Source organism: Dipodomys merriami, unplaced genomic scaffold (assembly GCF_024711535.1).
Source record: "Dipodomys merriami isolate MVZ:Mamm:240054 unplaced genomic scaffold, mDipMer1.0.p SCAF_10, whole genome shotgun sequence".
In the NCBI taxonomy this organism is placed as follows: Eukaryota; Metazoa; Chordata; class Mammalia; order Rodentia; family Heteromyidae; genus Dipodomys; species Dipodomys merriami.
The window spans coordinates 21,224,054-21,237,479 of NW_027202271.1; the positions used below are offsets into that span (position 1 = coordinate 21,224,054).

Sequence of the window (13,426 nt, forward strand, 5' to 3'; positions counted from 1 at the left end):
AGACTTTCTTTGTTGGCCTCTGCAGTAACTTTCCTGTCTACCCTTCATCCTGGGGGTGGAGGGGGGGTCGGGTCAAGTTATAATTTGCTTGTCTGCAGCCCTGCTGGACTATAAAATCTGAATGTGGGCCACCATTTTGTCATCACAGAACCCATGCCTGACATTTAGAGTCAGAGATTGGCACAGGGCTATAGGCCCCTCCTCTCTGTGGCAGAGTCTTTGCCCAGTTTCAATCCCCGGCTCCCTCTCTAATTAAGTAGGGTCAGATTCAGATATTGAGGTCTAGAAGTACAGGCCAGCTTTTAAAATACATACTTTTTCTTTATATGATACTGATCTGGAAAAGTCTTCCAGTTTAGAAATTATTTTCTAAATTCATGTAGTCAATTTTGTAGTCACTGAGGCAAGCTGACATTAATGGTGCAAAACACTGTGTAAAGGTACTATTGGGAGCAATCAGTGTGCGTACAAAATAAAAGTATTTCTAGTTAATGATCATCTGTGTATCATATATATCTATGTATGTATTCATTTGTGATGTAACTAGAAGAGTCAAGGGAAAGAAAAACCTACTCCCTGATCACCAATCCCACAATATATCACATCACTCATATGTAAAAATCCTTTATTACTGGGGAATAGAGAGACATTGTATTTTTAATGTAGAACCCTATGGAAACTATAGCAGTCTGTAGAATTGACAGCCAATGCACCTGGGTTTTAGGAGATCCACCATGCAGTGTCTATGCCAGTTCAGGGAGAAGGGTGGGGAAGGAGTCAGAACATAACAATGTTGCAAGCATGGGGAAACAGGAGAGCGTGCACTTGGGATCCAGACAGGGGACAGTCTCTTCATGACCAGGGGTCCAGAAGCGGAGTGCTGAAGACAAAACACACACAAAAAATATCACATCTTTGTCCTATAAACCCTCGTTTCCTACACCCCCTAGGGAAGCACAGGAGCCAGGAAGGGCACTCGTGAGCAAAGAAGGAATAAGGATATCTTCACCCTCAGTCATTTCTGCGGCCTTCGGGCTTGAGGGCTGTTATCCTAACAGCAAGTGCTTCCCATTTCCCACCGCGATGTGTATCATGATGAATACCTGTGGCATGCTCCACAGGACCCACACAGAAAAGCATAGTGACCCAGTTCATATCTACCACCCCAGGATCCCACTACGCGCGCACACACACACAACACACACACACACACACACACACACACACACACACACACACACACACACACACAGAGCCCATCCAGGTCACCCTAGTTCTAAATACCATCTCTGCCTTATCTGACCCGTTTTTTTCTCAGAACCCCCCGCCCCCCGCCGAGGAAGGACAGCCCCAGGATTCCTTCCATTTTCAACAGTTTCACATGAATGAAACAAGATGAGACAATGATCTGTTTTCATCCATCTCCTCTGATCTTCTTTAAATGCTAGCCCTTGGGGACCTTATGTCCCAATCCTGCCTGGCACCACAAACAGGTTGAGAATTCTCCATAGTGGTGATATTGTAGAGGCTGCAATTATGGGCTGGTCCCTCTGAAAGAGCTTGGATTCACCAGCAAACATTAAAAGTAGACTTCCACAATGCACTTGTTTTTGCCATTTGTATAAAATACTATGGCAAAATTGCACTGTAATTATCTTTATGGCTGGTGTACAACGCTGGAGAGTATGCCATCCAGATATAACTGCTCATATAATTATCTGGCCATCGGCAGGACTGAAATAACCATCTAATGAGAGCAAAATGATACAGTAAGTACCATATAATCAGCGAGTTACAGTTATTACAGACCTCTGTGCCCTCTCACCCAGCAGTAAATGGGAGGAGCCAGGGCCTGTGTCTGGTCCCAAGGAGTCATCATATACAAGCAGAATCAAAAGCTAGCTCCTTGGGTCTCAGACTTGCCACCTTGAGGTCAGTGAGTTTGGCTTCTGGGGGCACAAGGAGAGAGTTGGTGTTGTGTGTGATTATTGAGGCTTCCTGGACTCTCCCTCCTTTTGTCACCCCCCCCACTTTCTTTGGAAGTGAGTGAAAAGAAAACCATCCATTGAGCTGTCAACACCGTGTGTGGGTAGATGGTATCAGGGAAAAGAGTCTGTGTTTTGACTAGCTCTTGCCTTGGGGGACTGTCACACTGATGGACAAGTGAAGAATATGTCAGCGCACTCAGGCCTGAGGCTCTCAGCAGACAGACCAGAGCCAACCAGGAGACACACTAGGACATCCCCCCCCCTCCACCTCCTGGGCTGGAAGAGCCATAATATAGCTGACTCACAGCACTGTGCTTCAGGCATTGTTCTGAACACCTTCCCTAGGCTCCATCTTCAAAACCCAACCCTGGAAGATCTATCGTCACCTTCATTTTTCAAATGAAGAAACTGAGGCCAAGGAGACACAGCTGGAGACTGGCAGATCCAGGATTCAAAGTTAAGCTTGAATCCATTACACCACACAGAGAGACTAAGATGCAGCTTCCAGCTAGTCCTGTTAAGCTTCTATCTCTTCCTCAATCACTCTGCTCTGGCTGAATTCTGTGCTGATAACACAGGATGCTAGGCAGAAAGGTTCCACCTGTCCAGAAAGCAAATGCTATACCTATGGACAGGATGTGGTACCTGTAGTAATTGGGTGATAATTTCTCCATCCTTAGCCCAGGTCACAAGAGAACAAGGTCCAAACAACAGAAGCTACCCTCTAGCAAAGCCCTATGGAAAGTTTTTCTTTTTTTGGGGGGGAGCATCCGGTCATAGGGCCTGAACTCTGGGCCTGGGCGCTGTCCCTCAGCTCTTCAGCTCAAGGCTAGCGCTCTACCACTTGAGCCAAAGTGCCACTTCCAGCTTTTTTCTTTTTGCTTATGTAGTGCTGAGGAATCGAACCCAGGGCCTCATGCATGCAAGACAAGTGCTCTACCACTGAGTCACCTTCCCAGCCCCTGGAAAGTTTTTTTTCCCTATTTTCCACCATTCACCTTTGCTGAATAAGCAATGGGAGTCCATTACAAAGGAAAGAGAGAAGACAAGAGGGTGGGTATCTATGCATGCACACATGCCTGTCTCTGGGTATCATTGTGCTGCTACTGAGAACATGCACATCTGATAATTGCCCCCTCCCCCCGCTGCCATCTCATCCCAATGCATAGTCCCCTCTCCTCTCCCCAGCCAAGGACCTTACCTCATTCTGCACTGGGAGGATACTTAAGAGTACCAAAGCTGGGGATGTTCTCTCCATTCACCTTGGTAGGAGTGGCTGGGATGAAATAAACAACAGTTGGGAGGATTCTTCTGAATGGGAACTAAAATCTGCCTCAATAGTGAAGGGCTAGTGATGAGAGGCAAAGCTAGAAGACAGAGCTGGAGGAAGCACAGCGTCCTTATTCCTCTCGCGTCTGTAGCAGGGCTATTTTAGAAAGTTGCCCTACTCTGAGTTCCAGGAGGACTCAACTGTAAACCCAAGCTGCTTGGGAAGAAGAGGCCAAGAAGCATTTGTTAAAACCACCAGCACTCTAAGACTTTCCATTGAACCCCCTCCCCCCACTCCTACCTGGTTGGCTGTTCCTCTTGCCCATAAGTCCCACAAAGAAATCATGCATGTCACCTGCAGAAAAGGTCAACACTGTCAACAGGAGAGCTCGAGATGCTTTCCACATACAGTGTTACAACTTCTGAGATGGTTTCTCCACTCTCTCTCTCTCTCTCTCTCTCTCTCTCTCTCTCTCTCTCTCTCTCTCTCTCTCTCTCTCTCTCTCTCTCTCTCTCTCTCTCTCTCTCTCTGTCTTCCTCTTTCCTTCCCTCTCCCCCCCCCCCCATAAGATCTTCCTATGTAGCCCTGGGAACTTATGATTCTCCTGCTGCAGGAACCATGCCTATCTAGTCTTTGTATCTTGCCCCAGCAAGATACAAAGATAACCCACCATTATTAGGCATGTACTCTTGTCCCATCCCGCCCCCTCCATTTCAAGAGTTCTCTACAGCAGGTGCCTTGGCTTTGAATCTCCAGTGCCATTGTAAATCTCTTGGTTTTCAATGACTCACCAGTAGAGGAAATCTCCCATACCCCTCACACCTGCCTCCTTCCTGTGCCCTGGTGGCCTTTCCTACTCAGAAACACTGGCCAACCAGTTGCAGCTGGCATATTGTCTGTACCAGCTGAGATAGAGCCAGCCAAAATGGCCTATGGGCCCCATGCCCATGGAGCTCTGGGCAAGTGGTCAGCAAAGATAGGGAGGGAGAAGAAGCTACTCACGTTTCTGGGGAAGGGATGATTCCTTTGAATCTGGAAAAATAAAAAAAAAATTGAGAAATGGATGGTGGGAAGTGATGATTTGATCATTCAAGGGCAGTTCAGATGACTAACCCTGATAGATTCACTAAGTCATTTCTGGTGTCCCCCTGCCCCCTGCCCGTGGAAGTCTATCTCATCTGCAGGATCCTTCCCCTCACCCCTCTCCCCGGGGCCTGGCCCTACCCACGCTAGCCTTGCTCAGAACTTTCAGTAATTCCTCCAGAGAGACTGAGCGGCTGTCGTAGAGTCTCCGCAGCAGGGATGGAGGCAGCTGGTACAGGTCTGAGTCCTTGCAGGGGAGAGGAACAGAGAGGTGAGCGGGGGAAACTAACATCCCTCCCACTTGCTCTCTTCCCACATAAAACTCTCTTCTGAAGCCCTCACAGCTGCATCCAAGATTTCCTCTGTCTGCTCTACAAGTGGATACTCAAAAGTGTGGTTTTGTGGACCAGCACTGCAGGGAGCTTGTTAGAAACACAGATTCTACCCAAGAACCTGCATTTGAACCCCATTCACAGTTAATTCACTTGGACAGTGTGGTTTGAGGGGGTGGGGGAGGCAGGCTGGCTGACCATCCTGATTGCCAGAACTGGAAAGACTTCCAGGAATCCAGAATTTTCTTAAACTGACACAGTTATTGCCTATCTCACAAGCTCAAGGGCGATCGTTCCCTAGGGCCCCATTCAGCTTCTGTCATCTTTCTGTGACAAGGGCCATAGGTTCTTTTCTCCCTGGCATATCATGAACCAATATGCTACCTATGGATGAGTCATGAATTTCCCCAAAGCAAGGAAGGCCTCGTCAAAAAGAGCAAGTATCCTCTAGTCTGTACGCTGTGATGGAATCACAGACAGGATTAAGTCCCAGGGTTGGATGACAGCAGGCAGCCAGGGCAACCTGCAAACCTGAGACTCCCCTCCTCTGTGCCATGTTGTGCATGTTTCTTCCCTGCCCCCCCCCTCTTTCTTTTTTCTCCCCGCTATGTCCTTTTGCCTTAGTTTTTACTCTTTCGCCCACACACCCTTCCTGCCCTCGATCTAGAATTTCTTTCAAGGAAGATACATGCTCAATATAACATAAACTCCCCCACAATCAGCACCCCAAATTCTGCAGCTATGAAACAGGGGGCTTGGCATTGTCCTCATGATTTTTTTCCCCTAGAAACTTGTGGCCACAGCAGGGTGTACACCTAAATTAATGCTGTAGAAAGACAATGCTGGTGATTATGTTGGAGAATCTCACCTGGAATTTTAAGAGTGCCTCTTTCCAGAGCCCAGGGGGTCCGTGAGCTTCTGTGCATGCACAAACATGCATTTACCCAAAATGTACCATACACACCAACCCAATTCCTAGGCACCCAGGCATCCTACCCTCTTCCTGCATGGATTTTCCTTGTCCTCACAGGAAACAGGTCTCTCTTTCAGTGACCACAACCTGACAGAGGGGCCATCTCATTGTTCAAGGTCCTGTAGCAGATTTGTCTCAGATGTTCAGACATCTTGGGCTGAAATTGTATGGCTCCACACACAAGGTCCAGCCTGTATTTGGCACACCCTAGGCCTTTCTGGATGGGTACTGGTTATTTGGATCTGGTGCAACTTCTGCCACCTGCAAGCTGCCCTGATGATCACACACACACACACACACACACACACACACACACACACACACACACACAGAGCCAACCACACAGTTTCCTGGCAGCCACTCTTCCCAAATTGTTCCAATACTTTGCCTACCTCCTGTAATGAGATGCTAAACAGATTGGAAGTGGAGAAGCAGTCAGACTTCACACACTGAATTTGTAATAAGTCCCACCTGTAATCATCTTAAAAGCATTTGTACCAATGTAATTGCTGTCATCTCAAAACCCTGAAAAGACTTCCTTCCTGCACTCCTCCTGCACACACCATGACAATTCCTATTCTTTTTCTTAGAGGGACTTTGAAAATCAGGGCTCAACCTGACTTTTTTCTTGTTCTTTTTCCTTTTCGTTTTGCCATTCTGAGTAAACAAGGCTGGGGGTCAGGTAAGGGAGAGAAGAGAAGAAGGATAAAGATTCAGAGTCATAGATACACCTAAAGTTACAGACAGTGGATACGCAGATGATAAGAGAATGTATTTGCATCTTGAAAAGAAAAGAACCCATATAACTGATAGGTGAAATAACATGCAAATGACCACTTGGGAGAGAAAATTTTTACTGTGTGTTTTTATTATCCAGGGAGTAGAGAGCACTCCCCCCCTCGGCCCCTGCCCACCAAGGGACAGAACCTGACTGTAGTAAACCTCAGACCACCCTACCTTACCCCTTCACAGCACCATCCAATAACCAAATCACCCAACAATCAACCACCCCAACAACATATGTAGGACATCTTTTATGTACAAAGACACACAGAGAGCCAGAGATAGTTCAGACATACCCTGGAGAGGATGGAAATGTGAGAAGACCAGAGAGGAAGAGACATCGAAAGATGAAATGCCTTGGTTAGACCACCTACCCAACCCCATCCACCCTCCTCTTCCCCACAGTTGTCCAAACAGGCAGAATCCAGGTCCCTGTGATGTTCCAGGACTCTGCCAGTGGGTGCCTTACCTTGCTGTGACTCCCACTGGGTACCACCTGCTCCTGTGATTCCTCACAGACAGCTCCAAAGCTTGGAGCCAGGCTGAGAGCCAGGATGGCTGCGAACAGCAAGGTAGTCCTCATGTTTCCTGGGAAGGCAAAGGCCAGGGAGGTGGGGGAAGATACAACGTGTGGAAGTGTAGACCCTCCTAACCAGCAGCCAGGTTCCACCTTGCTTTTCTAGCCTTAAACTCTCCTAGGCAAGTCCTATTCTACAGAGGATGGAAGGGATCTCTGAGAAAAGGGGTCCATTCTTGGAGCTCAATTTCCCTTCTTTCCCATTAGATAGATCCCAGGATATGCCCCCCGGCAATGAGCAATGGTTCCTGGGCCTGTAGCTCATAAGGAAGATGACAGATTTATAACACAGGCACTTGTTCTTTAGTTGCCTTGAGGAGGGGTCCTGGATGCTGCTTTCCAGAACTAAATAACCCCAAGACTTGAGGAAAACTTTCTGGTGAGGAAAAAATCAGTCTGCAGCTACAGACTCCAAACACTCACCCAGTAAGCTGCTTGCTTACCAAGGGCTGTATCTCCTCTGTTCTTCCGAACGGGGACCCCTGACCCTGGTGCCAGCTTCCGTCCATCAAGCATTGTCCCTCACCCCCTGAGCCTACCTGTGGAGCTGCTCTGAGCTTGGCCTGGCAGGATCCGGGAGCTGCCTGGGAGCACTCCCCACACTCCACACGCTGAAGCTGCTGTGATGAGAGAGACAGAGTGGAGGGTATGTGGAAGGTGGCAGAAACTCCGTCCCAGCTCCCTGATAAAGGCTCTGGGAGGGTATGGGGAGCTGAGGGGAGGGGCTGAGAATCACCAATCCCAAGGTGGCTGGAGGGAAGGAGGGGGAGACTGAGTTGGGGGAATGGGAGGGCTGCAGCTATGCACCTAGACTCATAGGCACGTGCTCTCTCTCTCTCTCTCTCTCTCTCTCTCTCTCTCTCTCTCTCTCTCTCTCTCTCTCTCTCTCTCTCTCTCTCTCTCTCTCTCTCTCTCCAGACCCAGCAGTGCACTAGAGTCGTTCAACAGCCTACTTTCCAAAGGTATGTAAGGCAGGCACTCTAAGGTATGTTATTGTGTATGGCATGTCACAAAAATTACCATACAGGTCTAGATCAATAGGTATGTCCTCTGGGCCTTTCCTTCCATGTTCACTCATCAGCTCCCTACCCTTTAAACCTTTAGGCTTGGCCGGCAACCAGTGGTTCACACCAGTAATCCTAGCTATATTCAGGAGGCTGAGATCTAATGACCATAGTTTGAAGCCACACACACACACACACACACACACACCAATCCTTCCACTCACCCCCCCCCCAAGTCTGAGAGACTCTTATCTTCAATTAACTATCAAAAAAGCTGGAAGTGGAAGCGTGACTCAAGTGGTAGAGCACTAGCCTTGAGCAAAAATGCTCACAGACAGCACCCAGGCCCTGAATTCAAGCTCAGGCAGGTTCCTCTTTGCCACTGCCAGAGTCCTGGCTAAGGTTCTCCTGCCAAAAAGAGGACTGTAGGTGAGGGCTGAGATGTAGCTCAGTGGCAAAGCATTTGCCTAGTAAGAGCAACATCCTGTGTTTGATCCCATTCCCTCCCAAAAGAAAAAAAACAAACAAACAAATAAAACAGTATAAAAAACAAGAGCCCAGCCGGGCGCTGGTGGCTCACGCCTGTAATCCTAGCTACTCAGGAGGCTGAGATCTGAGGATCGCGGTTCAAAGCCAGCCCGGGCAGGAGAGACCGTGAGACTCCTATCTCCAATAAACCACCAGAAAACCGGAAGTGGCGCTGTAGCTCAAGTGGTAGAGCGCTCGCCTTGAGCTGAAGAGCTGAGGGACAGCGCTCAGGCCCAGAGTTCAAGCCCCACGACCGACAAAAAAAAAAAAAACAAGAGCCCAGTACCAGTGGCTTATGCCTGTAATCCTTTACTCAGGAGGCTGGGATCTGAAGATTGTGGTTCAAAGTCCACCCAGGCAGGAAAAGTACGTGAGACTCTTATCTCTAATGAACCACCAGAAAACTGGAAGTGGCACTGTGGCTCAAGTGGTAGAGCGCTAGCCTTCAGCTGAAGAGCTGAGGGACAGCACCCAGGCTCAGAGTTCAGGCCCTACAACCGGACCCAAAAACAAAAACAAAAAACAAACACAGGCCTGTAATCCTAGCTATTCAAGAAATTGAGATCTGAGGATCCTGGTTTGAAGCCATCTTGGGCAGGAAACTCTCTGAGACTGTTATCTCCAGTAAACTACTCAGAAAAAGCTGGGAGTGTGTAGCTCAAGTGGTAGAATGCTAGCTTTGAGCAAAAAGAATTTCAGGGACAATGCCTAGGCCTGGAGTTCAAGCCCCAGGACTGGTGTGGAAAACAACAACAACAACAAAACCAAAAAGACAAAAAACAAACAAACAAGGATTGCATATGGATTCTCTCCTCCTACTGAGCTGCTTTACCATTCTTATCTTCACATCCAGCGTCAGTGCTTCTCCACTGCTGAGAGCAGAAAACTCAGTCAGCTCCCCTCCTCCCCACCAGTGCTAAGCCCTCTCCCCTAGACCTGCCTCCTGCTGTTCTCCTTCCTGACCCCGAATCAGCCTGATCCAGTTGCATCCTTCTAGAGTTCTACCTTCCATTCCTCCTCTCTGAGGAGGACCACACAGGATGGCTGAGCTGTTCTCCATCCCTCCCCTACAACATTGATTTCTTAAATGCTTCCCTTTTTTTTCTGTCTGAGAAAGAGCCCCAGGGGCAAAACCGTGGCAAGATCAGACACCCAGAGAGAGGTGACAGATAGATAGACAGACAGGATGCTGAAGAGATAGGGGAGGTAGAAAGCGAAAACCAGCTTGTTAGGCCGGGCACTGGTGGCTCACGCCTGTAATCCTAGCTACTCAGGAGGCTGAGATCTGAGGATCACGGTTCAAAGCCAGCTTGGGCAGGAAAGACCGTGAGACTCTTATCTTCATCTAACCACCAGAAAACTGGAAGTGGCGCTGTGGCTCAAGTGGTGGAGTACTTACCTTTAGCTGAAGAGCACAGGGACAGCGCCCAGGCCCAGAGTTCAAGCCCCATGACTGACAAAAAAGAAAAGGAAAGAAAAGAAAACCAGCTTGTTCTTTTGAGGGGTTCCCCCAGTGGGGCTGGGCTTGGGTTTGATGTTCAGAAGATACCCTTTCATAGAGGGATCTGTTTGACTTTTGTATTTCCAACATGTACATAGGAAAATACCTTTTTAAAAAATTTTTTATGAGGACTGAAGCCTAGGAGAGTCAGTCACTCACTCTAGTACACATAGTTTCCAATCCGTGATGAAGAGCCAAAAACTCAGGTTCACCTCATCCCAAATCTCCCATTCCTTTTACTGCTTGTTGTGTGGGCTGACCTGAGACAGAACAGTTAGTACTCCCTGAGGGAGAAGATGGCCCAGCTGAGACGGTAGGTTTGGGACCCTCCATTCTTAGAATGAAGACATCCCCTTATTTGCTACAGACACTGCTCAGCAGGGCTTTCCTGATCAACCTATTTAAAATTACCACCCCAAGCCAGGCACTGGTGGCTGATTCCTATAATCTTAGCCACTCAGGAGGCTGAGATCTGAGGATCATTGTTTGAAGTCAGCCCAGACAGGAAAGCCCGTGAGATCTGATCTTCAATTAACTACCAAAAATAGAAAATAAAAAATAAATAAAGCTTCAAGGTGAGCTGTGGCTCACATGATAGAGTGCTAGCCTTTAGCAAAGAAGCTCAGAGACAACACCCAGGTCCTGACTTCAAGCCCCAGGACCAGCACCAAAAAATTAAAACAAAACAAAACAAAAACCATCCCAATACTCTACATCCCCTCCAGGTTTTCTCCTGCATTCATTATTATAGCAAGAGGGTATTTACTTATTGTCTCTTTACCAAACATCCCAGCTCCACCAGGAATGTAGGAGCCACAGGGGTAAAAATTGTCTGCTGTTAATATCCCTCATCTTATAGTATTTGGCATATATTATATGTTCAATGGAAGTATTTGTAAAATGAAAAGAGAAGCCAGAGCTTCTCTGTTTTATCTTAGCCTCAAACATGGACCCTCTCAAGCACTGCTAGGGTCCTAAAACACCTTCTTCCCATGCCAGCCACCCTGGGACTTGGGCCATACTCATAGAAGTTGCCCTAACTGCACGGGGCCCTTGGTCACCCCGGAGTGAGGGCAGCAGCTGGGTATGAAGGCCTCTTTATTATGTGAGAGGCTAATGAGGCCTCATTAAAAGCTTCTCATTACCCAGCTAATTGCAGGACTGTGTGGGCAAAGAACATGGGCGAGGACCCAGGACTGGGAGCATTTGGTGGTATGAGGAATAGAAATCGAAGGCTGTTTCCACCCAAATGACCTGACAGGTTCATTCTTTTGAGAAGCCCAGGTGCGGTTCTTAATGGCATTTAGCTATCTTCTTCGTCTTCCTTCTCCTCTCTCCTCCTCCTACTGATCTGGAAATGGAAGTCTAAGTGAGGCAGGCAGAGGGAGTTAGGAATGCAGGAGGTATGAGACCACTCTGCATCAACTACGCCCCCCCCCCCACCTATCCATCCCTGCTTCCAAGCCTTGACACCAGGGAAGCAGGGCTTCAGCAAAGGCTCTCCATGAATAATGTCCTTTGATGATCTGGCAGCTCACAGAGGATGGCAGGAGTCAAGGCTCTGGAGAGCAAAGGGATGGCCAGAAGTGCTTGCCTCTTGATCTCTGGGATTAGCAAAGACTTGAAACAGCTGATGCTAACCTAAGCTGGAGAGGTGATCAAGGTGGAGGCCTTGAAGAGTTGAGCAGGCAGCTTCTTTTTGCCCACAAATCATATGCAAATAACACCTAAAGTGCCATTGCAGCTACAGAAGCATTTAAGGTGTTTCTTTCTTTGAGCATCCATGCTATACTTGAGCCACATCCCAGATGCTAAGAGGAGTAGGTACTTGGAATCCAGAGACCCTCGCAGCTCCCCTCATGGCCTCTTGAGTGATGCCAGAAAAGTGTTTTTAGTTGCTGAGAGAGATAGGTTAGGCAGCTCTTCTCTAGGGGCTATTGGTGAAGGCTGACCCAGCACCTGCTGTGTACACAAAGATGACCTGCACACATCCATCCCATGTTTGACTTGTGGACCCTCTCAATACCCTGGAGAGTTGTTGGAGGTGAGGGAAAGCCATAAATGACACTGGGTAGAGGGATGCCAGTGATGAATAAAGGAGGACAGTTTCTGGATCCAGCCATGTCCTGTAACCAAGAAACTGCTGAGAACAACTCACAGTACAAGAAATGGGGAGAAGCCGGGCGCTGGTGGCTCACGCCTGTAATCCTAGCTACTCAGGAGGCTGAGATCTGAGGATCGCGGTTCAAAGCCAGCCCGGGCAGGAGAGACTGTGAGACTCCTATCTCCAATAAACCACCAGAAAACCGGAAGTGGCGCTGTAGCTCAAGTGGTAGAGCACTCGCCTTGAGCTGAAGAGCTGAGGGACAGCGCCCAGGCCCAGAGTTCAAGCCCCACGACCGACAAAAAAAAAAAAAAAAAAGAAATGGGGAGAGTCCCTCAGAGCCTGGGGAAGAGATCCACTGAGGCAGGAGGACCGCACCAAAGCTGGATTAGTCTGTGAGGTGCCAGGAATGGCTCCTTGTGGAGGCTGAGGGGCCCAGGGCAGCCCGCGCCCCCTCAAAGCCTGAAGAGAAGAGCCAGTGGCAGAACTCCCTCCTTCCTCTCTCATGGTGAGAAAGCTAATTTTAGCCCGGTTATGTGCAGGGAAACTGAGCCCTATGGGCTTCAGACTCTTAGACTCCAGAAAGAAATAAAAAAGGCAATCAGGAGAAAGAAGGTAGAGATAGAAGGGTAAAGGAGGCAAGAAGCCCCTCCTGCAGGAATACATCCACATGGCCAAGGTAGGAAGGCCGGAGACTTGGTTCTCTCCCTACTCCCACCCCTACCCTGGGAGCTGGCAATGCCCTCAGCCCTGGAAAAAGAAACGCAGGATAGGGAGCAGCAGCTGCATTTTCTCCTGAAATTGCTTCTGAAAATGACCAGACACTTCAGTCGGAAAGTGACGACAATTTGGGCCCTGGGAGCAGGAGATGAGGCAGAGAGCGGGGGCGATTGGGCTCAGGTCACCACCCGCCTCTTAGCCAGACAGGATCTTCATGGCCTGATTCTGAGAAGCTGAGGATGGGGGAGTTGTCAGGAAGGAGGCTAGCCAGAATCTGAGCGACTCTTCCTCTAGATGGCCCCCCTCACAACAAGTTCTAGTCCCTCGCCCACCTACGAAGAGCTCATGCCTGGGTCCCATCTTAGCTCCGAGCAGGGTATGCTGAAGCAGGGGGCTTGAGCTCAGAGAATGAGATTAATCTGCAGGCAGGAGGCAAGTTTAATCAGGTCTCCCAGCCAGCATGATTACCTGGGGCCGTGAGCTGCCTGCCGATGGAAGCCGGAAGCGAGGTGAGGGAGACCCCAGCCTTAAGACACAGCGGAGCTCAGAGCTCAGCAGAGGAG

The 13,426-nt window shown here is 48.8% G+C and overlaps 1 protein-coding gene across 1 annotated transcript; it reads right to left on the reverse strand.

Annotated features, from left to right (window-relative positions):
* Positions 1-629: 629 nt before the first annotated feature.
* Positions 630-7,676, reverse strand: Tac3 (tachykinin precursor 3). The gene is made up of 7 exons (XM_070036508.1): positions 7,546-7,676; positions 6,899-7,017; positions 4,483-4,588; positions 4,261-4,290; positions 3,559-3,612; positions 3,190-3,264; positions 630-880 (listed from the first exon to the last, which is right to left on the reverse strand). Exons 2-6 carry the CDS (start codon positions 7,010-7,012, stop codon positions 3,191-3,193), a joined length of 378 nt encoding a protein of 125 aa, XP_069892609.1. The 5' UTR covers positions 7,013-7,017; positions 7,546-7,676; the 3' UTR covers positions 630-880; position 3,190.
* Positions 7,677-13,426: the final 5,750 nt, after the last annotated feature.